The sequence below is a fragment of the Gopherus evgoodei genome, chromosome 19, assembly GCF_007399415.2.
Source record: "Gopherus evgoodei ecotype Sinaloan lineage chromosome 19, rGopEvg1_v1.p, whole genome shotgun sequence".
Classification (NCBI taxonomy): domain Eukaryota; kingdom Metazoa; phylum Chordata; order Testudines; family Testudinidae; genus Gopherus; species Gopherus evgoodei.
In genome coordinates, this window is record NC_044340.1 from 14,775,131 (window position 1) to 14,802,566 (window position 27,436).

General features: G+C 43.1%; 1 protein-coding gene across 7 annotated transcripts in view; it reads right to left on the reverse strand.

The window, feature by feature from the left end:
• Nucleotides 1-26,678, reverse strand: part of ARHGEF12 (Rho guanine nucleotide exchange factor 12) — a 97,165-nt gene extending 70,487 nt beyond the window's left edge. For 3 of the 7 annotated variants that reach the window (XR_003997235.1, XR_003997232.1, XR_003997230.1), the window contains exon 1: nt 25,867-26,678. Coding sequence is in view for 1 of the 7 variants with exons in the window: in XM_030538449.1 (XP_030394309.1) it covers nt 25,867-25,898 (32 nt within the window). In the remaining 6 variants the exon portion in view is untranslated. Of the gene's footprint in view, nt 1-21,089; nt 21,158-25,866 lie in introns of those variants that run through there. The other 4 variants (XR_003997233.1, XR_003997231.1, XM_030538449.1 and 1 more) reach the window with 2 other exon arrangements.
• Between the last annotated feature and the right edge of the window lie 758 nt (nt 26,679-27,436).

The following is a 27,436-nucleotide window of genomic DNA, read 5'->3' on the forward strand; positions in this document are numbered from 1 at the left end:
GCCAGCCAACCTGGGACTACCTCTTCTCAGCCAGAGGGCAACCAAAGTAAAATGCATCCTCCCCCATGCCCAAGCTCCTCACCTCCCCACCCACCCCCTCCAAGCCTTAACTCATTTGTCAAACCATGCTCATTTGTCTGTGCTGACTGGATAGCATGCACTTTTATGACCTTTGCAAGAGTCCTAACATTTGCCTGCAGCAATAACTAATCTATACATCATGTGTCCAAAACTAGCCAAAGGCAAAGAGCTCCTCAGTGGCTTAATTTCCACTAGGAAGAAACTGGACACAGACTGCTCCACCAGCAGAACCTACAGCTTAGACAGTCTTGGGAACCATGACCACAGTGCTCTCTAACCTACAGTGTGGGTAATAACACTTCAGTCCTATCTACAGCTTCCACTCTACTGGGTCCAACTTACTGACCATTTTAGAAGGCCTCTGACACATCTTGATATGCAGCCCATTCTACTACTGGTGAAACTGCATTGGTGGTGAGTTAATGCTACAAAGTTGGCTAGCATAGATGCAACCATTGAGGGAGACAGAATAAATGAGACTGTCATTTGTACGCCACAATATTTGAGATATAAACCAAGGGGGGAAAAAAAGCATTTTTCAGAAGTGAATTACTTCTCTTTTTTAATCCTGCTAACTTCTCATCCTATTTACTTCAAGACTTTCCAGAAAAATTTCTACCCTGGCACAAGATCACATGAGATGTTTCAGACAGATTCTCTTAGCTCTGGCAAAGGGAGGTAAAGTAGTGTGTGCACGGGGGTGAGGTGGGGCGGGAAGACACACCCTACAAAACAAAGATTGAAATTAGTTTTCCAGCATAACTATTAAGACAATAGTGGCTCTCCCTGGTATCTTATATTTTTGTATAGCACCTACAAACCCAAAGAAACAAAACAAATGCACATAATATGCAAATCTACCTTTCACAGCACTGAAATGCAGCCTGAGCTAGAAGCCAAGAAGCAAATGACGCACAGCATACTGCATGCGTGAAGAGCACAAATTCTCCAGGTGTATTTAAGCAATGCTTTGCTCCCTCCTATTTCATATTCCCCTTCAATTTATTCTTAAAGAGAAGTTTCAATGCTCAATCTGACAAACTACTGTAAGAAACAAGATCAAACAAGTTCTGGCTTCACTGCAGGATTAAGTCCAGCATCTTCTGTTGTGAGCTGGGAAGGTGGGAAAAAAAAAAAAAAGAGAGCAACCAGTCTAGTTCAATAATAATGCCATGAGGTTATAACAACATCCTTTGGGATGCTCAGAAAGCATGTGACAACAATGTATCAGCACAGGTATAACCATTATACTTCTAAGGACATTTTTATATGAATATTCTCCTCCCCTCCACCCCGAGTTCTCCTGTGAAGCCATCTTAAAAGAAAGCCTTATTCCTGAGAAATATACCAGCTGTTGAGAGGTGGGAGCACTTACATTCCTCAAGACTCGTGTCAGCAGGATGGAGATAATCAAATCATTTGAAAATCGCAGTGTCTGCTTCAAGTTTCAGTTCAAGCTTGGCAGAATACATTAGTCCTCAGCACTTACTCCTTATTAAAGGCCCAGTGCAGTGGTAAATGCCCAACTCTCATTGACTTCAGTGAGACAGATTGCAACAACATTCAGGATCATGTCCCAATAGTTCTCAGAGATGCCTCTTCATGCCAGGGCCACCTACAACATTGCCTTGCTGGGAAGTTCCCTTTCTGAACAGAAGCTAAGTGCCTCTTCTATAGCATATTCCGACAAAGGAAACACAGTGATGTGTTTTTCATACCATCTTCACCCTTCACATCTAATCCCAACATGCATACATTAATAGATATGATCAAACGGATACAATGAACCTCCCAACACCATCACAAAGCAAGACAGTGTCTTCATACATATCATGGTGCTGACATTACACATTGAATAAATGGTAAAATTATTCAGATTAATGCGGTATGAGTTCTGTTCCAGCAGCACTGCCCTGAACAGAGACTGTCAGCTCAGCTCTCTTCCATTGCTGCTTTTGTTTTCAGTAAAACAAGACCCAATTATAAAATAAAAAATGGAAATATTATAGGAAACCATTCAAAACATCATCATCTCTAAAATGCTTTCACAAGCACTGAGTGGTAAGTTTATCACGGCTATCCAAAAACATCAGATTATCAAATCTCACTTCAGGTAGATCACAAATGCTGGTAAGGCGGATGCTGCTAGCATGCATAAAGGCTTGCAAGCAGTTCAGCATTGAGGACTGACAAGAGAGTAGTGGTGCCTACATTTTTTGCAAGACATCTTTTCTAGCTATCAAAACCTTGGTTCTCGGAGAGACTAAGGCGTGCATTTTCAAAATTAGTGCATCTAAATGGTAAATTAAAAACCAACACAAAGAAAGAGCAACTGCAGGATCACAACAAAGAGGAACGGGCTATTTCATGCACAGTTAATTCTCATCAATATTTCAGGAACATACCTTTTCCCCCTGCCCCCAGCACTCAGAAATGCTATTTTCTACTCTCTCACCATATTCATATAACAGAGAGAGAGAGAGAGAGAGAGAGAGAGAGAGAACAAAGGCTTCCAGACATTACCTGAATCATAGGACAAAAACAGCAGACAAGGAAGATCTCAAAAGGCTCATTACCATGGAGTAGAATATCAGGCCCAACTCCTCTTCGAAGAGCACAAGCTAGCCCTCATTTTTGCCTTCTCTTTAAAAAAATAAAAAATAAAAATGCTCATCTGACATTCCTGGAAAGGCATTTGATTGTTTTACTGACAACAATCTGAGGGATGGGAATAAACTCCACCTCTTCTCTCCCATCTCCTCCCAATCATCATCAACAGAGACCCAACACTGCACTACTAATGGACAGGCAGAGAACAGCATCTATGTACTTCTTTGGGAGAATGCATGCAGCAGGGCAGCAAAGGAGGAGAGCTGGGGTTTAAAACTCAGCATGTCCAAATATCTTGGGACCAAGAGGGATATTAAAAAAAAAAAGGAAGTGTCAGATCACTCTACTGAGCATGGTAACTGAATGAACATGAAATGATGTGCTTGTACGAGACACCCAAATAAGGCAGCAGGGTCTTATCACACATAGCTCTGCCTTCCCCCCACCCCCAACACGCATATCCTATGATTTATTTTGTTTACAGACATATTTAAAGGCACCCACCCACAATGATACCTGAAAGCACAGAATTCTTCTTCGAAGAATGCACCTTTCCTATTGTTTTCAAGAGAAGGAGGGGAATAAAATCATCTCTCTCTCTTTTCTGGAACAAGAGATCAGCAGGTCAACACAGAGGGCAGCAAGCTCGCTGCACTTTTGGCTATATGACTGGCTCAGCCCTAGGGCAAGAAAGTAGCAGTGGGATGCAGGGGTTGTTTTCTTCTTCTGCCCCAATAACCTAATTAGGTTCCCAAGCAGCGCTAGCAGGATAGACATTTCTTCACGCTACACTGTCTGTTTGTGTTTGATTAATGTAAATCTTCCCAGGGCTCTAATCATGCCACAGGCAATGTGATGGCCAGCGCTCTATTAACAAGCATCTATGCCACTGCAGACAGCAAGAGGAGAGAAGGAAAGGAAAACACTCATTTAAAGCCTTTCCCTTGAAACTGTCTAACGGCACTAACGAGGTTATGATCGTTTGCTCTAAATGCTGTTCCTAACTCAGCTCCACCTATTTCCCGTGTCACTGTGGTTGTCAGAAAGACGGAACTGGCTAGAAAAGTTGTGAGCAATCTCGCACACAAATCAAAAAGGCCCATTCACCACAACTTCAGTGCTTCTCAGCCCAGTTTGTGTCAATACCAAATTGCACTGACAAATTACAATCTGACAAAACCATGATCTCATCATGGCTACAGAAGGAATTAATGTAGGAGGCACAGAGCCAAAAGAATCCACTCCTACCTCTAAATCTATCTGTTCCACGGCTCTAAATATGCAAACAATTCCCATCCATACATTCCCAGGGAATGCATTTTCCATGCTTCTAGATTTTTTCCTGTGGTTTTCATTATAATTTTCTAAAGATTAGTGGCTGTATTTAGTGTGGTCTTCAGCTCTGAGACATGTATCTTATTCTCATTTTTGAGAGATTTCACAAAAACAAAAAAAAAAAAAAAAAAAAAAAGACTCCAGCTCTAACAAGAGGGAAAACACACAAAGATGGCCAGATGCTCAGAAACTCATTGGCCAGCACCTCATTGCACACAATCCTAGTCTACCCTAGAGAGCAGAAATGAAACAGCCAGTAATGTTTAACTTGTGCTCTTCAAAACACAAGTGTCCCAAGATATAATGAAATGAGAAAACAAAACAAAAAGGGTAAAATCCCAAAGCAGAGCCTGCACATCTACTTTATTTATGTATCACTTGTGCCAGAGAACCACTCTTCCCTTAAGAACTGGAGCAAGGTGTCAAAAGACAGGCTATTTTTAATACTGATTGTTTGTTTTCAAGCCAAGAATTCTTAAATCACCTCCCCCCACCCCCCCGCCACACCCACTAACATTTGGACAAAATCTATGCAATAATAGTAACACCACAATTAGAGTGAATTTACCAAAAACACTTTTTCTTAGAACATTGATCCTGATCTTCAGCATCTTTGACCTCACTAAAGAGTTATACTGTGGAAACAGTCACAGCCTACAGCAGTAGAAGCAAAGAGGTCTAGCAATTAGAGCCAAAAACAGCAAGTCAGAACTCAAGATCCATTGATGGATCTATTTCAGTCTGTGCACCTCTGTTTGCCTAGCTTTAAAATGGGGATATGTACTTCTGAGGGATATTTGAGGTTCAAAATGTGTTTGCAATCCTACAAAAAGTGCAACACCGGGAAGTATTACTACAACCTTGCAATGCTCTACTTGCCCATTCACACAGGGAAAATATTTGTTGGTTTTTTTAAATTATGTAAAATATATTTCATTTTACATCATTAGTGTAAGAGTCAATAAGCAGATCTTATTCTAATCTATTATTACTATAACTTAGTGGTTACATTTTCAGGCTCCACAAATCAAATAAAAAAGCCCGTGATGGTACCAGGACACAGGAAAATATTGAGTTCTCTTTTCAGTTTGAACCATGAACCCTAAATGCTAAACTACACATCGTAATCTGTAGTCCATCAAACTGAACCCCCCCAAAATACCTCCTTATTTGAACAAGTTAAATGAAGTTCAGTGCTGTCCCTCAGGACAAGCGGCAAGTAGCATGGGAGTAGGTCATGTTGCTGTACAAGCACGCAGGAAAGGGTCTATCACAGGAGGAGATAGAAGCTTCTAGGGGATCTGAGCACAGGATAAAGTGACAGCATCTTGGAGGGTTATTACAAGAGAGAGGAAGACACTGGGTTTAAAGAGAGATGACACATGCAATTCTTGAACTCAAAATTCAACGTGCCCGATTCTCATTTACAAGAAGGGTTATTTTACACTTCCAGAGCAGAGGAAAGAGCCTTAGTGTAAGTAAGAATCCGACCAAGTGTGTTCAACACATTCTGAAATACTAGATTACCTGAACCACATTGCTACCTAAAGCTACAATACACTGGGCAATTTTTGGAACCTAGTTCCCACCCCAACTGAAACAGCCCAAATTGACAACTTTCAGGACATGTGAGGTTCCCCTTACATACTCATTGTGGGAAAGGGCAAAGTCGGAGCTAATGTTTCTGTGGGGAAGGACCTCATTATCCGGCTTGGTTTTCACTGTGATCCGTTATATTCATTTTAGGGCGAGGGAGTAGCTGACAGCTTTACTTCTGGCTGACACTGACAAGAATTAACCACAACTTTTGATTTATAACAATATATTATTTTTCATTACAAAATAAAGGGATTAAAAACTTTTGGGGGAATAAAAGGAGCCCAGAGTGTTCTTCTCACGTTTTATTGCTGCCTCAGGGGATTAAGGCAGATGCCAAGATATGGTGTAAAAGGAAGGGATCCAAGAAGGAACATTCATACACCCCTCATCTTATCCAACAACCCTGCTCCCCAATAGCTCCATCCACTGGTGCCCTCTGTGCCAAATTAAACCTCCTAATCAAGCAAAAATCTGATTCAGCAGCCCATGATGCCATGGAGCAAAGAGGTTCAGTGCAGCCAGGAGATAACAGACGTTAGCGATGGCTGTGATTTATCAGATCATTTAGTCCATGTCTGCAAACAATGCAGGGTTGTTCTCTACAATCTAATATTTCTAGACCCCCGAGGAAAGGAGAGAAAGAATCAGGGCTAAGGGATGCTGCTTTCTTAAAAATAAGGAACACTCCCCCCTAAACTCCAAAGTAGATGTCGCTTATAAGCCTTATAGGTTAGCCAAATTCTATTTTACTTCTCTTTTTTTCCCCCCCTTTCATCTTTCTGGCAGTTTTGCATGTATTTCTAAAGAATGGGGATCAGTAGTCTCTATAGCTCAGTACCATTTTGCACACATCATCCCTCTTTGTATGTTATTCTACACTCAATAACTTTCATATTGGCCTTTGTTTCTCCCATCACAGCCTTTACTGATGAGATGTTTTCCTGCTCAGGCACACGAGACATGAACCCTGCAAACAACAAGCAGAACTCTGCCGGTTTTCCTAAGAAACAGCATTAGCAGGTCTCTGCTGGTTAGGATGGGATATGGTAAATATTTACACAGAATTCACAGACCTTTACTCCAATAAGGAGCCAAGCATGGGAAAAGAGCAGCTTCCCAGAGCTTCACACAGCGGATGTGGAGAGGTCCCCAAGGAATGGACTCCACATCTCAGCAAAAAGCTGCAGGGCAGCTACTGAGAGTTCTAGTTCTGATCACTAATGCCTCTAGCTTGCCTTATACAACTTTCTGCTGGATTTCTACCAATGTTACAGCACATAAGGCTTGAGTCTGCATGGTACTGAGTGTCCTCAACTTCAGGGCCACTGGAGAGGGTTCAGCACGCATCCCAGAATCAAGCCAGTACTGAAGGAACGTCCAGCCTTCAGTCACAGCTGTGGCCAGATTTTAAAAAGGACTTTGAAAAATTTGAGAGCATGGAGAAGATACCCCAAAGCAATATTTGAGGGACTGCAGTGAGATACTTAGAGTTCAAATTGTTTACTTGATCAAAAAGCCAACTGAGAAGTGAGTGACTTGATTACAGTGTGTAAGGACCTTCGCAGGGAGAAAATATTGGGTACAAGGGCTCTTAAATCTAGCACAGAAAGACAGAACAAGAATTAATGGCTGGAAGCTGAAGCCAGGCAAATTCAAGTTAGAAACTAGTCACTAATTAGTCACTAATTCACCATCTCTCAATGTCTTCAGATCGAGACTAGATGACTTTCTGGAGTATCTGCTTTAGCTAAAACACAAATTACCTTTCAGTGAAACACAGGTTATTGGGCTAAATATAGGGATAACTGGATGAAATGTCATGGCTTCTGAAATACAGGATGATCTAATGGTCAGTTCTGACCTTCAAAAACAATAAATTAAAAAAAAAATCTATGAATTTATCGGGGCTGCCCACAACAGAACTCTATTTGGTAACAAGTCACCAACACTAGATAATTATCATGATCAGCTCATTTAAAAAATATATATATGGAGAGAACGTAACAGCACTAATTTGCTCTGTAGTGAGATATTGAACTAGGGCTGAAATTGAGTCAAGTATTTGATTTTAAAATGCTGTGTCTGTTAGAAAATCTCCAGCTGAATAAATGATTAAGATTCCAAGACTGCCAAAGCAACGTTTTTGCAAAAGCCCATCTAACTCCCATATTCTCTACCACCACTTGGGATTGCAGCTTTAACTTGTATCATTAAAGCTCTGACTGAGCTTTAAAATGATACAAAGTTTGCAGGTTATCACAGCATGTGCTTGTGGAAATACCAGTATTCAAGTAGTCAGCAATTTCTTAAGAAATAAAAATTTAAGTTGCAGATGTGGAAGACTGAAAAGTTTAAGGTGGCTGTGATAAAGAAAAACCTACAAGTAAATAGAGTTGTTTAAAAATTATGGAAGGATAGGAAATCATTTTTTTAAGTCTATAAAAAGCCTTAAGACTAATGAGACTACCATGCAATAATATTCTAATGTATAAACATTTACCTTTATGGCTCCATCGCCTTTAGTTATATCACATGTGATGTGGGAATCAGACACCTGTATTTCCTTATCACAGTAGGAATGGAATAAAGTTTATAAGATCCATGTCTTTGTTTTTATTATATAATGTACTGTGGCTCCACTCAGGGTGCTAAAAGCTGGCCTATTAATAGCAACTCTTGCCTCAATGGCCAACAAATCAGTGCCATTTATATTGACTATTCTGGGTGCAAGTGATGCTGCTTTCAACTACCTGAAAGGGGGTTCCAAAGAGGATGGAGCTCAGCTGTTCTCAGTGGTAGCAGATGACAGAACAAGGAACAATGGTCTCAAGTTGCAGTGGGGGAGGTTTAGGTTGGATATTAGGAAAAACTGTTTCACTAGGAGGGTGGTGAAGCACTGGAATGGGTTACCTAGGAGGTGATGGAATCCCCTTCCTTAAAGGTTTTTAAAGTCAGCTTGACAATACCTTGTCTGAAATGATTTAGTTGGGAATTGGTCCTGCTTTAAGCAGGGGCTTGGACTAGATGACTTCCTGAGGTTCCTTCGAAACCTCATATTCTAGGACAATGGTAAAAGACATCAAATAAAGCTGGTTTGGCATACTTAAAGTTACTGATTTTTTTGTTTTTTAAAAACACAGGCTACAGTCTGATATACTATAAATGTCAGCTCCAAAAAAAAATAAAAATAAAAAATAAAAAAAAACACACACCACACACCTCTCAGCAGGATGCTAAGCAACTTCACATAGTTCACAAGACCAAGTCAATCTTTTTGACATACCTGAAAGTTTGTATGCTTTTAAATATGAAGAGATGGAATGACACTACGTTCAAAATGCTACTGATGAGTATTGTCAGTAAACATTAGAGACCGATTCCCACTCTTTTTGTTAAGTACAGTTGGGTTATCAGACAGAATAGAAGAGTTCTTGGTTCACTAAATTTTCATTATTTTTTCCACATATAAGATGCAATAGAGTTTGCAAACAAAAAAAAGTCTGCATACTGTATTCAAAACTGTATTTTTCCATTACAAAACACATACACTACAACCACTTTCTCCCCCTGGTCCACTACTGTCCTGTTTGTAACTCATAGCCTTAGTTTTCCTTCGGATCGGTCTATACCTTTGTCCCTCCCACCTCACAGCACTGCAACTAGTCTTCTTCCAAAGATGGCTTCTGACCACAAAGACACAAAAATGCTGCCAGCATTGCAGCTGTCATCCAACACACTTGTTCCATTACTTTTGAGTCACTTCCCTCATGCCACTTGCAGAGCTGTGCACATTTTAAGCATAGAGTGAGATGTGGAGCTAATGTGTCCTCTGTGCCATGCCCTCCCCATCCCCCAAAGAGGGTATCACTTCCTTTAAGAAAGTTGCACCCCACTGCAGTATCCCATAATCCACACTACGGAGAATGCAAACATTTTTTGGCTCTAAAGCACTGCAGCTCTGCTACTTTTGCCATACTTTTCAAGGACTAATGGAGGAAAAACCAAAGGACATCTCAGTTGTATGCTAGAGTTGGGCAGTGGAGTATGGGGAAAAAGTACAAGTCTCCAGGTTTCAGATACAGGAGAGGAATTTAGACAGTATTCAGGATCTCGGTGTGGAATGAGGGCCTTCTAGGAGGGCTCCAGAGTGCTCAGGTGTTTTGGTGAGGGTCCAGCTTCACAATTCAATACATGCAATGGAGGAGTGCGCCTGTACAACACAATTCATCTCAAGTTAACACAGGCCAAGGGCTTGGGGGGGGGGGGGGGGCAGGAAGAGAAAAGAAAGCACATCTGAGCTGAGCACTCACAAAAGGGACCTATTTATCATTCACCTCACCAAAGTGATTCACCAGGCAAATCCACTAGTTCTACTCAGTAAAACCCACTTTCTGGGCTCCATTAAGAGCAGCACAGATCAGCCAAGTTAGGATTAGACTGGCAAGACAGTCTACAGAGCCAATCATTACAACACTGAGCTACATCTGTCTCTTTCTTATGCATGGCTGTGTTAACTCTGAACAAAACCTGCAGTGCCAAGACATTTCCTTTCATGTAGTGGAAACCTTGAAGCTGTGTCCATGCTGTAGCTGAAACTGTACTAACAATAACTGTGCTTAAAACTTACAAGTAATAGATATTCAATTGAATCTGCTGATCTGAGGAAATTGGGGAAGTGCCCAAGAGTACTAGCCTCTAAAGTTATGAGTCACACAGTAGGCTGCTTTAAGGCAACTCTATGGGGATTTCCAAAGAACAACGATAATATCTTCAAGTTTTGGTACAAATAATGGAAGTTTATTAAGCCGTGAAAAGAAAGGAGCTGAAAAGTTATACAAAGTCAGTGACAAACCAACAGAACACAAAGCCTGTAGAAGCACAATGCAAAGGATTTCTCTCCTGCATGAGAGCTCTAACTTGACTCAGCCTTCACTTCCCTGGGCTGGCTTCTGATGCAGGACAGTGGTATATGCAGGGCTCCATTTAAAAAGGTCACATTTCCTTCCTTGATCTTTCATCTTGACCAATTTCAAAGAGGTATTAAATATTTTAAAACCATTTAGTATGCAAATTTCTGCTTATCCTGTTTTCCATGTTTGATTATTTCCAGAAAAACTGCTACAAGACAGACCAACCAGCTGTTCTAGGAACAGAAAATTATAGCAGATGAAAGACCACTGCTGAAGCAGCATGCTAAACTAAAGGAACTAGTGACCATTTTATAGATCGATCTCTCATGAAACAATCAGTCAATCAGAGAGAAATAAATGCTGAAATGCCCAGTTACCCCAATGGTAACATCCCCCCATCCAGAGCAAGTTATCCAATAGCAGCAAAAATCTTGTCAGAAATAGGGAGAGGATAGGAAGACTGACAGACAATGGCATGGTTTTAAGATCCAGAACCTCACTACAGCACCAGCCAGCATTAGAAGCTCTTCAGCAGATGAATACAAATGCTTTCAAAGCGAATAAATTTGTCCAAACACTAGTTATGGGCCAATGATCAGAAAGAAAAAATGTTGGATCCTTGTTCTCCTAAGATTTTTGAAGGATTTTCTCAACCTATTATGAAATCTGTCCTATCTCAGTCTCCACCCAATAGTATAAATCAATACAGGAGAACTGTAGCAGCACCAGAATTTTGACTCCATAAGCAAGATTAAGTATTTTCCCTACTGTCATTATAATCTACCACATAGGTCACTGAAGAGTAGAGTCACTCCCAACTTCAGAATGCAGCGAGACTGACACCCCAAGGCAGCAATATCTGTATTCATACTCCCAGCCACTGAGTACGCAGAGATCCATCTCCCAGGGCACTAGTGGCCGCATTCACCTGCTTACCTCCAGGATGTGACAAGAACCAAAACACCAGTGCTGACATTTTTAGTTCCTATATTGTCTGGAAACACTGGGATCAGGAGATAGAAGAATTAACTTAGTTCTAAAGCATCTGTCACTCCTGATGCTGAAATGATTACCATTTTTTTCTGCACTGACAATTTCCTTTGTCCCAAGCCAATAAATAGTCTTTTCCAGGGCTCTCCAGTCCCCTCTGGCACAGAAATGGGGAAGATTAACATATCTCTAGCACAGAAACGATGCCATGGCAAGCAATCAGGGGAAAGGGAGGGAGAATGGTAGTGGGGGGCAAACGAGGTGTTAGGGCTTGTCTACATGGGGAAATTTACTGGCATATTTTACTACGTTACCTCTATAATTATACTGGTATATACACCAGTGTGGACAAGCTTATTACAGAGAGAGTCAACACAGGGAGTTATACCCATATAATTATATTGGTAAATTTCCCTGTGTAGACAAGCCCCTAGTTTAATAGTTCCTGATAGATGATTCACTTGTATTTTTAATCTTTGCTCATTAGCAGAGAATTGCATTCCCCTCTCCCCTTTGCAAGTTTTTCCTATTTTAAGCTTGGGAGGAGCTGTCTTCAAACCTCAAATCACTGAACCAAGTTTAGACCAATAACAGATCATGTCAGCTAGTATTTGATAATTTAATTATAAGAGATTATCTGTATACTTCAATGTTAACTTTAGATTTGTGTGATTGCATCCTGTGTCATACCAGGATACATACCCAGTTTATCTGCTGAAATGCTCTCAAGGACACTAGCTGCTCCTATGCCATAGGTCTCAGACACCTGCATACTGCTAGAAGTTCAACTCTCCAAACATTATATGGCTGCATTATTCAAATGCCAGCAAATAAACCTTTAACTCCCATTCTGCCCCAGCGCCAAACGTACATATTATACAAACAAGGGAAGTTTCCCACAATCAAACCTCTTCAAATGATGAAGAAAGTTGTGTTCCACAATAATGTGCGAACAGCTGAACATATTCTTCATAGGTTATTGAGACAATCCAGATTTCCACATACAGGATATCAAACACAGGTCACGGGTCATAAAATCAGCCCCTAATGTATTGACAAGGAAGAAAGGAAACATATCTTTTAATTAATTTATGAATAGCCTGCATTAGGGCAATTTCCCTTCTGTATTTCCTGCTCAGACTTCTGAAATAGTCTGATTAAATGTATTCATTCTAATGGCAGTACAGAAGTTGGAGCCACTTGGTTATTAAGTAAAAGTGCTTTAATCTAAAGCAAGGATCTCCAAACCTAACGGAAGAGAAGAGAGAGGGGAGGGCAGCCTTAGAAGACGAAATTAATTTGCCAGTGGGAGTTTGTTTCTGCACATTATCATTCCTCTGAACTGAGCTGACTGTCATCGAGAAACAGATCCTGGGGCCATGATGGTGAGTGAATCCTTGTCACTGGAAGAGGACCGCCCCCAGATTTATGTTATTGCTGTCCCAGATTCACATAGCCACTGAGATTCTGCACACAGAGCTGGGGAAAGGACAGACAAGGGGAGAATGAAGGCAAAACCTCTGAATGAGGACATACCTCCAAATGGTTACTACAGAATTTAAAAAAATCCACACAACACACTGCTACCACTGTAGGCCCCAAGTATTTGAGCAGGCCCTTCATATCTCTAGACATCTGTATAGAATTTATCACTGTATTATCTAACCTCTTCTGCTATCTACCTCCAAGGCAAACTGAGATTGACCAAATGGTTTCTGCTCTCCATTCTGAAGTCCTGCTTCGATCAGTTTAGGGATAAGGACTCCCATAGATGAGGTCGCTGAATACAGAAAGCCTTGTCTGAAGATGTCCAGAGTTCGGCTGTGGCTCTCTTCAGTGCTCGTTGCAAGACTTCACTGTACATCTGTTACTATATTTACTTCCTTAACTGCTTGTTCCTTTGCGATTATTTCCCTCCTTGCCCACTTGATAGATGGCTGTACTGGGGTTGACCTCAATTTCGATTTAAAATTATGTTTTTGTTCATAAAAAAATACAAAAACAAAAAACCCACACACCACACAGTGTTCCAGAGAGCTTTACAATAAAAAAGCCCAACGTGTTACTGGAAAATTTTCCCACCATCCACCAGAAGCTTCAGCAGACAGAGAGAGAGGCTGGAATTTTAAGTCAATGAGGTGATCCTCTGAAATTCCTCTACAGCTGATCCAGCAAGTCCTAATGTTTAATATCTCAGGAAGCACAGGGTAGATCTGAAGGAGTGGTTTCCTCATAACATAAACAGTGATAGGTGGAGCAGGAACTTAAAAGTGCTTCATAAACACTGACGTTCTTGTCAGTGGAATAAATAAGCAGCCTTGACAAAAACAGCCTCCCAGCAGCCGTGGAGCAATTAATGACAAAAATGGGATTCCTTTCAACTGGCTGAATTCCAGACAACAAGATCACTGAGAATTGAGAACTGCCTGCACCACAGACCTATTGCGAGGTCATTTCCACCACCACCCCCACCCTCAGCTTAACTGCCTGCTTCTGCTTCAGCAGTGACCTAGGAACACTGCAACACTGCTGGGAGCAGCAGATAGGAAGCGTCTTTCTGGAGGAGGCTGACTGTCAAAATAAACACTGATCACAACACTAACTATTGCCCCTTCTCTTGGCATCTGCCAGCCAGTATTACTACAATCCACAACTGCAAGAGTAGTTGTAGCCAATTGTAAAGTGCATTTCAGACTCACAGGGAGGTAGTGTTTAGTGCTTAGAACAGAAGGACAGAGTCAGGACTCTTGGCTTCTGTTCCATGCCATTACTAATATACCTTCACTGAGCCCAAAACCTGATGATAAAGCCTACTGGGGAAAAAAAAGGCAAAAACCCAGAGCTAAAGGTATGTTGTATAACATACATGGCTGCAACAACATTGGTGAACGGCCAAAGCAAACAATTTTACCATTTACAAATGATCACCTTGATTTTTAAATTCAACCGTCCATATTTTGAAGGACAGACTCAAGTCAGAAGTTAAGGAAGTTACAGGGTGAACCAGCCACTAACAGTGGGCTGACGTCTTCCTGAAAATCCAGTGTATAGGTTTAAGCCACCTGAGCAAACAATTTACACAGGGATTAACTAACAACAACTACACACACTTCTATCACATCATTCAGAGGAGCTCAAAGCACTCGACATGACGCTGAACGCTCCTTTGGGGTACAAGGTTATCCTCATTTTAAATTGGAGTACTGAGGAACCGAAAAGTGAAGCAGCCTTTATCACACAGCAAATCAAGGTTAGAATTAGGAACAAAAACTAGCTATTGTGGGCCCTATCCCCATGTTCTAACTATTACAGGAATGCTGCCTCCCTCTACAAAGAGGTCTAAAGTTCAGTGGTAGAGAAGAAGCCTCTGACAGTGTTAACTTCATCAAGTCTCTGTGCACTTTGACACCTTCATTGCAGCATGGAGTGACAAAATTAAAGAAAGCCTAATTATAAATAGTTAAGACTATAAAAGGCTCTTTCAGTCGCATCCCAAGGGCACCTTATTCCACCAGCCAACAAAAGTGGAAACAAAATTATAGTACACATACTACCAACAATCTCTAAGATCAGATCATCACCCACAAGAACCACTTCCGTTACAGAAACCACAGCAACTACACAGGGCAAACCACAACCTATCATCTTGTGTGTCTCAGTAAACTGCAGGAGCAGATCACCAATGTGAGATTTACCGATCACCATTACGGGATTTCTGTAATTCTTATCTTTGGGATACAAAATGCTCTGATTCTCTCACAGATAAGCTCTCTCTTTGTCCTGTTCACCTTAATTCACATCACACTGGTTCCTCCATACTACACCTTCAGTTTCCAGTGAAACATATCCGTCCCTCACCACTTTTCTTCCAGAAAGCAGCCATTAAGGCTAAATTCCTGGTAACATGGCTTCCCAGCCTGGAGCAGAAGCGGGGAGGAGGGGGAAAAATGGCTGAAAATGTTTTCAGTTAATCAACAATTCAGCTCTGGTATAAGTGGGTGTAAATCCTAAAGAAGCTATTGGTGAATTTGGTCTCTGGAGTCAACAAAAATTTCCAACAAGATTTCCCGTCTACACAGGCCAGTCAGAACCATGTTACGAAAAGGACTAACCTTGAAAATCAATGTACGACATAGGAAAGTATTTAGTATCAACAGTGCTCAAGTGTCCCGTGCACTAGTGCATCCGTTTAAGCCAGGGCAAACGAATAAATAAAACAACCACTGCCAGATGGGACCGACAGTTCTCACCACCATGCAGCCCCTGTGGGCATGAATATCTACCCTCACATTTGAAACAGGCATCCATACACTTCCATGGTGTTGCTGAAAAGCACAGGTGAATGTTATGAACCTGAAAGGAATGTCATGCTCCAGCAAATTCTCTCTTACCTTAGATCAATGGTTCTCACCTATTTTAGTTAGGGCCTGCTGTTGGGAATGGCAAAAGGGCAGCCTCTCCTATATCCTGTGGTTGCCTCCTAGTCAAGTTCTCTCTCACTCATTTTCTATCGGTTTTCATTATCTTTTCCTTTTGCTCTTTATTTATTGATTTATTTGCTAACTCTTCTCCTTTCCCCATCTCCGGTAGCTTCAATCACCTTCCCCCTTCATCAGAAAGTTGTGTGTTGCTGGGCAGGGGATAGGACATCTGCAGTGCAGAGGCACCAATAGGAGTGCAGAGAAAAGACACTTGGTCTGAGCCTTCATCCGAGAACATGCAGGAGCAGTTGCCAACCAGCTATATTAGGGAGCACAATCACAGCAGGAAGAGAAGACACAAAAAGGAGCCACTTGACACTTTATATGGACCAGCAGGTTGCAGCGTGTGTGTGCAGGTAGGTGCACTGCCAGACTGAATGTCCTGCACCTTACCTTGCACTGTGCCCCTCCTGAATGGATCTAGTGCTCCCTCAGTGAGATCTGGCCACCTCCCTCCAGGCTGGACAACACTGCCTTAGGTCAGTTCACGCCTTCCCACTACTAGGGAATTGTTCAAAAATCCATGCAAGCATACTTAACTCTTCATAGGCTTCAGGCTTCTGTCTCTCTACACTGCGAAGTCACCCAAGTGCTCTGGCATGTGACTGCCCGCAATATCACGAACCAGGACTCAATGCCTACAAACCAACTTGAGATCAGTTTCATAGATAAACAGGAACTCTGTTAGCTGGACTGGCGCACGCAGCTTTAAAGAGAAACATTACTTGGATAAGAAGAGTCAAATTTGTCCCATCTATTTCTTGAAGTCTGAAGCACACACTTGAAGGGCTCAGAAGCTGATTGAACCAACTCAAATATCCAGCAGCAGCAAAATTTACACCTTGCTCATGTGGGTATAAGCTGGCTAGACACTCCATTGTCCTGGGATTCTCCCTTTGGCAGCTAGCACAAATCCTGCAGCCTCATTATCAGTACCAAGGCAAGCCCTTTCTGTTAATTCCCACCTCACACATAGCCAGTGAGTTCAGACCAGAAATGCCATAATTTTGCTGAGTTGTTTAAACAAATGGGAGGTGCACTTTGAGCTTCTACAAGTCAGCACATCCTGTTGCAATCCACAGGTTCACACAGCGGACACTGTTTCTGACAGAGCAACACTTTGGCCATAATCAGCAGGTCACTTGACAACACAATTGATAAATACAATAATGACCCTGACAGATGAGATTACCTAGAACTAGATTAGAACTTTAACTGTCACTAATGTGTGGGACCCCACCTGCAATAAATCAATGCCTCTTCCAGCTTGGGTACTCAGCCCTGAGGACAACACTGGTCATTCATCGTCTCAATTTTAGAGAGTGACTTCCTTAATTCAGTCTGATTTACACTGAAGAACCCAAATGTTAAAGGATCCAAAAGCAAAGCTCAAAATAGCTCAGTGGATGAATTCTAAGAGTTTGCCAACAAATAAAAGAAACATCATGTACATAGGGTCAAACATTGCTAGATGAGCTGCACAGATATGCAAGATGACCAAGTTCCTGCCAAATGGGCTTACAGACCAAACAGACGCAATACAGACAGGGAAAAGGTGGGGGAAAAGGATGCAGCATAAAAGGAAGGGACAGAAGTGGGGATGTTTGGTGCACATTTTGTTTACTCCACAGTTTGTGTTTAATGCCCTTTGTTTTGGTTTTACTATTATAATTGTGTTTACATTTAAATGTAAACAGAGGACAATGCTTTTTCCTGCCATGCTTGTTTTAAAAATATACATGGTTTTATTTAATTTTTTTTTGTTTAACACAAACAAAATTAAAAAACAAACAAGTCTCTTCCTGCCTTTTTCTTTATTTGCTCTTCTGTTCTAAGCCTGCTGCTTGATTTGTACAGCTCTTGGTGGCCTGTTTTGCATTTTATGCCTTCCTCCTTTTCATTATTTATTACATCTCTATAGGCTTTATACCCTTTTTCTTGGTTTACTTATAAAAAGCCTTGCATCCCTTCCCTCTCCTCCTCATTGTCAGGCTGCTATTTTTGTGTGGAGACAATATCTGCATTCAGTCTTTGGAATAATTAAGGGCCTTAGTTTTGTTAAAGTGAGATTTTAAATTTGATATACATTTTTAAAGCCTAATGGTTATTTCCAGTGCAGGATTGTAGAGTGACAATACATGCAGAATTGCTGGCCTGGCTCGAAGAAAGTGTTTGTGTCTCTGAATTCTTATTGGCCTCTTTTACATACATAAACCCAGATCTTGCAAAATAGATAATGGGGGGGGAGGGGGTGTGCTCTTTGGCTTGATCTACATGTAAGAGTTAGGTCAACACAACAACATTGCTCAGGGGTGTGTATTATCCCTAGCCCAGTGCATGGTAGTTAGGTCAACCTAACCCCTGGTGCAGATGCAGCTTCCATCAACCTAGCTACCATTTTTGTGGAAGGTGGAATCCTTACAGTGACAGAAAAACTCCCTCCTCTGTTACAGTAGTTAGCATCTACACTAGAACGCTACATTGATATTGTAGACATGTCTACACTAAGCTGTATTACATGGCCTGAACTGAGAGTAAAGCTTCCTAATTTTTAGCAATACTAATGGGAGGCTGCTACAAGCAACTCACTAGTGATGAGAAAATGATCAACATTACAAATATAAGTTACGTATCACCATGCAATATGTTAACTGCATTATGTTCCCAAATCTAGAAGCGCAAAGAGGACACACCAGTATAATCCTTACTGAGGTTAAGAATTTAGTGCTGGTGAAAGGTAACGACTTGACAGTCCTGGAGACTGAAGTCGTCTTTTTATGCACAGAACACTAACACCAACTGCAGCAGAAGTCCAAACTTATGCTTGAAAGAAGCCCTGCCAATATATTTCCCTCTAACCCGAGAGCCACACCTTAAGGTACGAGTGGGAAAAATCAGTCCCTATTACCAAGGTAAACCGTGGCCTTGCTCCTGATGCTATTAGTAGAGTGCCTGGTTAGTGTCAACTGTGCTGATGGTTTTGAGGGTTGTTTATTCGCAATGAGGACACCTGTCATAGTGCCAACAATGCTACTAGGAACGTTGTGGATAGCAGTGAAATTGTCTAGATTCGTGTCAAATCCACTCTGATTCTGCTTGGGAACGCTATTTGCAGCTGCAGAGACAGACACTAAAGCTCATCACTGAACAGGACGACTCATAAAAAGAAGGCTGAAGTGAGGGTAGAGTTGTGGACCCCTCATCCTGAAACATTCAGAAGACTAGGACACAGATGGGCATAAAGCCATCAGCCCTTAGGAAACTCCAGCTAGTAAAGAATTCTCCAGCACACCTCTCTAGCAACTTAAGCTATTGCAAGCACATCAAACCTGCCCATCAGTTTCTCCACTGGCTTCCAAAAGAATATTGCATCAAGTTCAAGGTCTAGTTCTTACCTTTAAGGTGCTCAATTCCTTGAGCCCAGCATAACAAAAAGATTGAGTAAAGCTCTGGAATGAAGACTATGGTCAACAACTTCATTCCACAGGCACAATGGCACTTTATACCATACGGGTAAAGTTCATCCGTGCAGGAAACAGAGCTTTCTCAGGGACTAGTCTGACATTGTAGAATGAAATCCCACAGGAGTTGAGGTCTCACAACCTCACCACTTTCTGCTCCAGTGCAAGGCACACTCCTTCCTGTGTTCTCTAACAGTCAGAAGGGAGTGGACATTTAAAAACACGCCACACAAAAAAAAAAACCTTACCAAAACAAAAAACACTCCACTGCACATATCCTCTCCCCAGGGGAGAATTCTAAGAGAGAGAGAATGAACCATACATGATAGGTCATGTCATCTAATGCACTGCTGGAAGGTGCTCAAATACTCTAGTGATAAAAGCACCATAAGAATCTTTTTAGATTAGATGAGATGAGATGGGTGTGGAAAGTAAAGGAGTTCCTCTGCCTTCCAGAGGCCATGGGGAGTTTCGAATCTATTCCACACTATTACCAAGAGCCCCCTTGCAGGGTCCAAGGACTTCACCTGGCAGGAATCACAGCAGCCAGGTATGGTGCTGGGCTTCTCTGGACATTAACAACAGCTGTATCACCCTTCAAGTCTTTTATTTCTACCTCTGGCTAGAAAGGGTCTGGTCAATGTTCCTGGCTCTGATTCCTGCAGACCTGGGCTGGATGCAAAGAGATCTAGAAGGGGAAAGCTTTACATCACATTGCAGTTCCAGAGCCATTCAGACCTCCCTAGTCAGCATTAATTTATGTCACAGAGGAGTTACTCACAGAGAGAATTATACATCTCTGCCTAACACACTGCATGCTATTCCTGCCTCCAGCCAAATAACCATAACACATGTTCCCAGCTCTATTAAAACTAGAAAATCAAGCTCACCTCACTTTCAGTCTCTTTAGCAAAAGACATTGTGATTCCTGTTTATCCCCTAGCCAACAGCACACATCGTGACTGGTACTCTATCCCGACGGCTTCAATAAACGTACAGAATACAGTAAGTAAGCACAGAGACTATCACCTCATACTCAAAATAAAATGGAGACAATAGTGGATAGCACAAGAAAGCTTGCACCGATTCCTGTATGCAACTGGCCATCCTATAACTAAGAAAGAAGGCTTCAGTGACATCTATCTTGCATCAGTACTAGATTTAAGGGAGAATGTTGAAAAAATAAATGAAATGAACACTGCGCAAATTTTAAGTGTAGCTAGCTATTGAGTAATACTGTTGCAGAGAAGGCCCTGAATTTCAGAGAGAGAAAGAGGAGAAGGGGTATTTTTGCTACCATTTGGCAAAAGATGTCCCATAACCAAGAGGACATTTCAACACCCAAAGAGAGGGGAAGTACATCTAAGTGGATTAGAAACAATTAAGGTTTACTTTAATATCAAGTGATGAGAAAAAAACAAAACCAACAATTTAAAGCTTCACAAGGATCATTATGTGTAAATTCTACCCTCTCCCTACCTTATTTTACAGTTATGGTAGCACAGGCTAAGGCACTATTATAAATACAATCTCTTTGACAGCAATCACATGGCAACACAGACACTCACTTCTTACCAAATATCTACATTCTTTACAGTACTTGAATAACCACACACACAAACCTGCACAGTCCATGTAACCATGCAATCTCCTTGCTCCAATATGCCTGGAGCGGCTGCAGGAAGAAAAATATAGCAACTGGGTTACAAAAAAGGAAAAAAACTACTACAAACATTTCTGCAGCATTATAAGAAGCTACAACAAGGTTCTGATAATCATTAAGGGACCAATCACAGTCTGCAAGTTGCTGAGTTTCAACCCAGTCCCTGCAAAGAAGAATAAAACTCTTATCTCGCTCAGCCATGTGTCGCCTGCCACAAACGGCAAGAGAGCTACACCCAAAACCAGCCTGTTGGCTTTTAGCTTGAGTCAGAGGGACTCTGAAGAGCCTGCAACCCTGACAGAAATAACAGAAGGAAGAAACCCGACACACACGCCAAAGTCTAAAGCCAGTGTAACCATCAAATCTTAGCCTAGGACAGACCTGACAGTTGGAAACACTAACAGAACATCACCAAGCCAAAACCATTCAGTACTAGCAAAACTGTGACAACTAGCAAGGAACTGAATAAACAGTGAAAGCCTGGAAGCAATACAAGAGCTAAATATGCATAGCGTGGTTAAGAGATAATTAAGTGAAGGGTGCATGATCATTTCCAAGGATGAAGGGTGCGAACACCAAGGATGAAGGGAAATCGTTTCATATAGTCCAACGGCTGGCAGGAATCAATCACGAAGACAGAAAATCTAGGCTGTTTAATAGTCTCCCAAATGAGGAAGGGAGGAAGGGGAAGGAAGCCTTGTTTGGTGTATTGAAGCTTACGAATCCTTCCCACACCATGAGATGTCATTTAGGGCACAAGGTTCCATTATCCCTATCTATCTTAGAACACTCTTTGCATGTTTTTATGTCAGTGGTTTCAAACTGTGGGTCATGACCCAGTATTGGTTGTGGAATTTAAGGCACTGGGTCACTGGCAGCTCTGGTCAGCCACCACCGAGACAGCCATTAGAAGTCCTGCTGGTGGTGCTGCCCGGCTAAGGCGGGCTAGTCCCTACCGGTTCTGACACCACTCTGCGCCCTGTAAGCGGCCAGCAGCAGATTTGGCTTCTAGGCGGGGGGCCACAGGGCTCTGCATGCTGATGCCACCCCAAGCACGGGCTCTGCACTCTTATGGAGCGGGAGGCCCCCCCCCCCGAGTGCCTGCAGGTGAGAAACTTGCGGAGCCGCTTGCATACCTCCGCCTAGGAGCCAGACCTGCTGCTGGCTGCTTCGGGGGCTCAAAGTGGTCCTCAGTGCCAGGACAGGCAGGAAGCCTGCCTTAGCATCCACGCTGCGCTGCTGACCGGGAGCCACCTGAGGTAAGCTCACACTGCAATCTCCTGTTTCAGCCTTAAGCCCCCCAAACACAGAGACCCTTCCTGCACCCCAAACCCCTCATCCCAAGTCCCACTACAGAGCCTGCACCCCCAGCACAGAGCCCTGACCCCCTCCTGCACCCCAACCCCTCATCCCCAGCCCTGAGCCCTCCCAAACCAGAGCCCCCTCCGAGACCCTGAATCCCTCATTCCCAGCCCCACCCCACAGCCCTACCATCCTGACCCCCTCCCACACCCCAAACCCCTCATCCCCAGCTCTGTTGGGTCATGGGCATCAAACAATTTTCTTCAACTGGGTCGCCAGAAAAAAAAAAAAAGTTTGAAAACCACTACTCTAAGTCATTAAATCCCCAAAATTCTCTCCCCAAGTACCGTTTGACACAAAGATTCTTTCAGTTGCCCCCTTCTCCAGTAGTCCAATAGCACAGATTCTCTGGCTTCATTCTTAACATGTCCCAGATAGTTCCATCTTCATTTTAGGATAGCTTTGAAGATAAGGTCTTAACTCACTGACCAGCCTCAGAATTTGTTATAAATTCATTTAACTCAATATCTAGTGTTTTCTTGAGACATTTATACACTGGGGGGAAAAATATGCTAGAAAGTGTCCCGTAGGAAACACTCCTACTTCGATGGGCTATAACAGTAGAACTTGAAGATGCAAAACACCTCTGATTAAACAGAGCTGGGCTGACGGCTTGATGCATTTTGAGAGACCGACATCTCAAACTGAGTCAACACAAATTGGCTGCATTGCATACCTGAGCAAACCCATATGCAGTTGCAGGAATATCTAGACTCCTCCAAGTATCTTAAACAGAAAGAATTAGCAAAAGGAGAGGGCTGTCTGTTTTTTGTGATTTGGCCTGTAGTCACTGGAGCAGCACTGAAACTGACTATTCCTATCTTTGTCCTAACTTGTAAACTAGTGCCAGAAATGAGATCAACAGCAGGAGCTCTGAGGACGACAGCCAGTGTAACCCTGCACAAAAAGAACGTCAATCAGAGATCACAAATAAAGGTCAAGGTGGTCACTGCTAAATCAGTTGGGGGCGGGAGAGTGAAGGAGATTATGCATATGGACAGTAGATCTTTTCCCTAATAGGTATTTAAGAAGCCATCAGTATGCAAAAGGCCCATAAACACAAACGAAGAAGGATGTTGGCTCATAATGCTCACCCTGCTATGTTCATGTTACTATTTGGCACACATGTGGCTGTCTGAAGTTTTAAAAAGGTACTCCATGAAAGAGTGAAAGAGCCAGGCTAATAAACATCACTAGCAACCCGAGAGACTTAAACCTGGAATATGCTTTGATATATTTTGTAGGCCTAGTGACCTGCACTTAAGTTGCACCTGTTTTATATTCCCACAATTAGTAGCAAGATATAAAAAGGGAATATAAATTTCTTTACCTTAATGGGAAAGGGAGCATTTCACCGCTAGGTTGCCAGGACAGGGGTGGACAAAAAGACATCACTATTTGAGGGTGTTTGGTGCCATACATGAATGAATGCATGGTCTCATTCCAATTCCTAGTGAGCTGATGTCCACATGACGAGAACACACCATCATATCTGGCACTTTGTCAACTGTCTCAGCCAAGGAACAAATGGGCCATGAAGACTGAATTGCCCTCTCACCATTAGATCAAGGGCTCCTACAGGTCAGAGGTGAGGCAGAGTGGCAAGGCAAAGGACAAGCCTCCCCACACCTGCCATCGCCCACGCTGTCTCTGTCATGATAGAAAGCTTTAGTCTCCAGGGCTGTCAAGCCAGCATCTTTTCCCAGCATTAATATTTTTATTCAAAGCTTTTAATTGAACACTGCACATGAACATGTCTGGGATATGACAAAGCAGCAGGAAGTGGAAGTGCTTATGTTTTTGTACTGGCCATTCTAATGCAATGATGGAAAATATTTTTTTGTTTTATTAACAACTAAATTCCCTGCCTTCATGTATCCCCTTCACATGCTGGAACTGAATCTCCTTTTTTGGTGTGAAGAGCTTATTGTCCCTACAGAGGTGCTGGAACAATTAGTATTATTATTATTTTTTAAAGTGGAGGTGCTGAGAGCCATTGAACCAAACTGTAAACCCTATATATAATGGAAACCCTAGTTCCAGTACCTAGTTATCCCTACGATCTCTTAAGTTGTTTTAGGGAACACATTTCTTTTGAATATATATAACAGAACTCTCCCTGCTATGTATGAAAATGGTATGTTACAGCACTCATACAAATATGCAATTCAGTGTAATGCATATGTTCTGTAAAAGAAAAACAAGCCAGTATTCACAGTATTACAGCTACAGTCCCACCCATCACACTAGAAAAAAATGAGTATCGCAAAAATTGCAACTCCTCAATATTCTGAAAATATGATAAACAGAACATAGTGGACCTGATTCTTGTTTACACCAAGGCCCCTTTATGCTACTCAGGCAGTTTAACACCCATTAAGGCCCCTTTACACTTCCAGAATAGCGCAAAAATGCTTCTTGTACGTGAGAATCAGGTTCAGTGCCTCTTCTGCCCACCTTTGGAATCTACAAGGCTACTCTCAGATACTGGAAACTGAATCGTGCTCCTGCCTCAGCCGCTTCAAAACTGATGTAGAGATCACATAAGGCCCAAGTGGTCCAAACCTCATAGTTCTATCAATCATTTTATGTTATCACTTTCAAACACACACACACCTACGCACTAAAATTATCTTGTCTGAAAACCTCAGAGAAGACATTTTTCCTGGTTGCCTAGAAATGGAAATACAACTTAAATGCTCTCCTTCCTTCACATCATGCTACTGTCTCAAACACATATGGAAAGTTTGAGTGGAATTATCCAATGGCTCTTATATCATCCAAATCTCTCCTAACAGAGAGCAACATTCCAGCCCCTGTCCCTAACAGCCCAATAAAGACGAAAAGGCACAAAAACTGCCAGAGTAAAATAGTGTTTTACACAGAAGCCATGAGACTGAAGAAGTTACCTAAAGCAGATAATTGGAAAACATCACTGTGACACAGTAGACACCTGGGCAGACATACCTGTGGATCAGGTATGGATCCTGTCTTCACCTGAAGTGACCTTTCCCTGAATGACTGCAACTTTCTGACCCAATCAAGAATTATGTTTGTAGCCTAAATCACAACCCCTTACCTGGAAGCCCCAACCCTTAATTTTACCTGATTTTCTTGGGTACTTTGACCATCTAGCTCCGAGACTGAAAGAGGATCCCTTAATTCCTACAAATATGGATTAGCTGTTTTAAATGTTGGGTTAATCTCCACTGCTCAGGAATATTTACTGATTTCAAAATCAGTCTACTCCCACTTTCCTGATCCTGTCAACCCCTCCCAACTTTTCACATGGTTACCTTCTTTTTGGATTTAGTGACAAACTCTGGAGTAGGAAAACGGGTTTTTTGTTGAACAAAATCCTGTTTCATACTAACCTGTCCGTGATTGTGGACTGTGTGCCACTCATTGGAGCCCTGGGCAAGGAGTCGTCTTTTTATCCAATTTGCATTTTATTATTCTCGCAGGGATTTCCTCACATATGTTGCCTCCCACATATAAAGCAATGTTTGAGATCCAGCCTTGCTCCAGAAGAGACAAGCACAGAAGGCAAATACAGTTCAAAACCACCTTCTCTCAGTCAATCAAAATATCCAGATCAAAGGGACTCTTAAAAAATAATAATCCAGCCACACACACACAAGTTCTCCCAGGGGCAAAAATTTCCCAAAAGGAAAAGTCTTCAAACGTGATAAATCCTCAGAGGGTCCAAACCTTTAAATGCCGGGGAAAGGGCGGTTATGGGGCGATCCTGATTTGCGCCTAAGAAACGCTTCTGTTAACTGGGCCCCACAAGGGTATTTGTGCCTCTGTTTACCTTCCCTGGGGTGACAGGGCTCCACTCCCAAACCACCAGGGTGTGTAATCCTATGGATTGGGGGGGTGCCTATACACACCCTCCCCTATGGGGTAGCCTACACAACCCCCTTATGGGATTATAGGGGGTGCGCCAGGGCCGGTCACTCTCTCGGGGTGCTCCCTCCGGACGCCGGTGTCCCTTATCTGGGGGTGCGGCTCACAGCCCCCCCGCGCCTGCGGCTCCCTCTCCTCCTGGGGGCGCAGAGCGGGGCCCATGTCCCCCTAGGCCCCGCGGCTCTCAGGGCTCCATCCCCTCCAGCCGGGCTGGGCTCCAGGCCCGCTTCCCCTGCGGGCCGAGGGGGGGTCCCCAGGTCAGGTCCGCTCGCCGGGCTCTCGGGTCCCCCCGCCGCTCCCCGGAGTCCGGGCCCGGGTGGGTAGCGCGGCCCCCTGGGGTCTCTCCTCCGGGCCTGTGGCGGGGGGCTCCGTCCGGTCGGGGGGGCTCCGGGCCCGGTCCGGTCTCCGGCCCGTAGAGGGCTCCGCTCCCACTCCCGGCTCGGTGCCGCCGGCCCGGCTCGCTGCTCCGGTTCCGCCCGGCTCCTCCCTGACCCGCTCCGGCTCTCGGGGCTCCCGGTGTGGCGGGGCAGCGACTCCGGTTCGACGCCGGTTCCGACCCCCGCCCTGAGCGGCGGCGGCTTTTTTTTGTGTGTGTCTTACTTCTGGGACCGCGTCACCCTCCCCCCCGCGCGGATCCCTGCGCCGATCGCCTCACCGCCCTGCCCGGCGCCTCCGCCGGGAGCTGGGCAGGCAAAGGAGTCCCTAGCTCCCCTCAGCCAGCCTGTGGACCTCCAGTGCACAACCCTGAAAGGGTCTGACCCCATCCCTAAAGCTCGATGGAAAAGGGACCCCCTCCCCAAGGCAATGCGGCTAGGGAAGCCCCACCAGCACCCCAGGGCAGTGAAGAGAAGTAATCCCTCCACCCCAATGCAATGCAATAAAGCCAGGGTAGTCAAAGGGGCAAATTTCTTGGTCAAAGTCAAGACCCCAGAGAAAATATTAATAGTAAAAACCCAATAATGATAATAAGTAAATAAAAGATGTCAGGATCCATTCAAAAGCACCTGGTGGTCCTAATTTGGCCCATCGTCCACC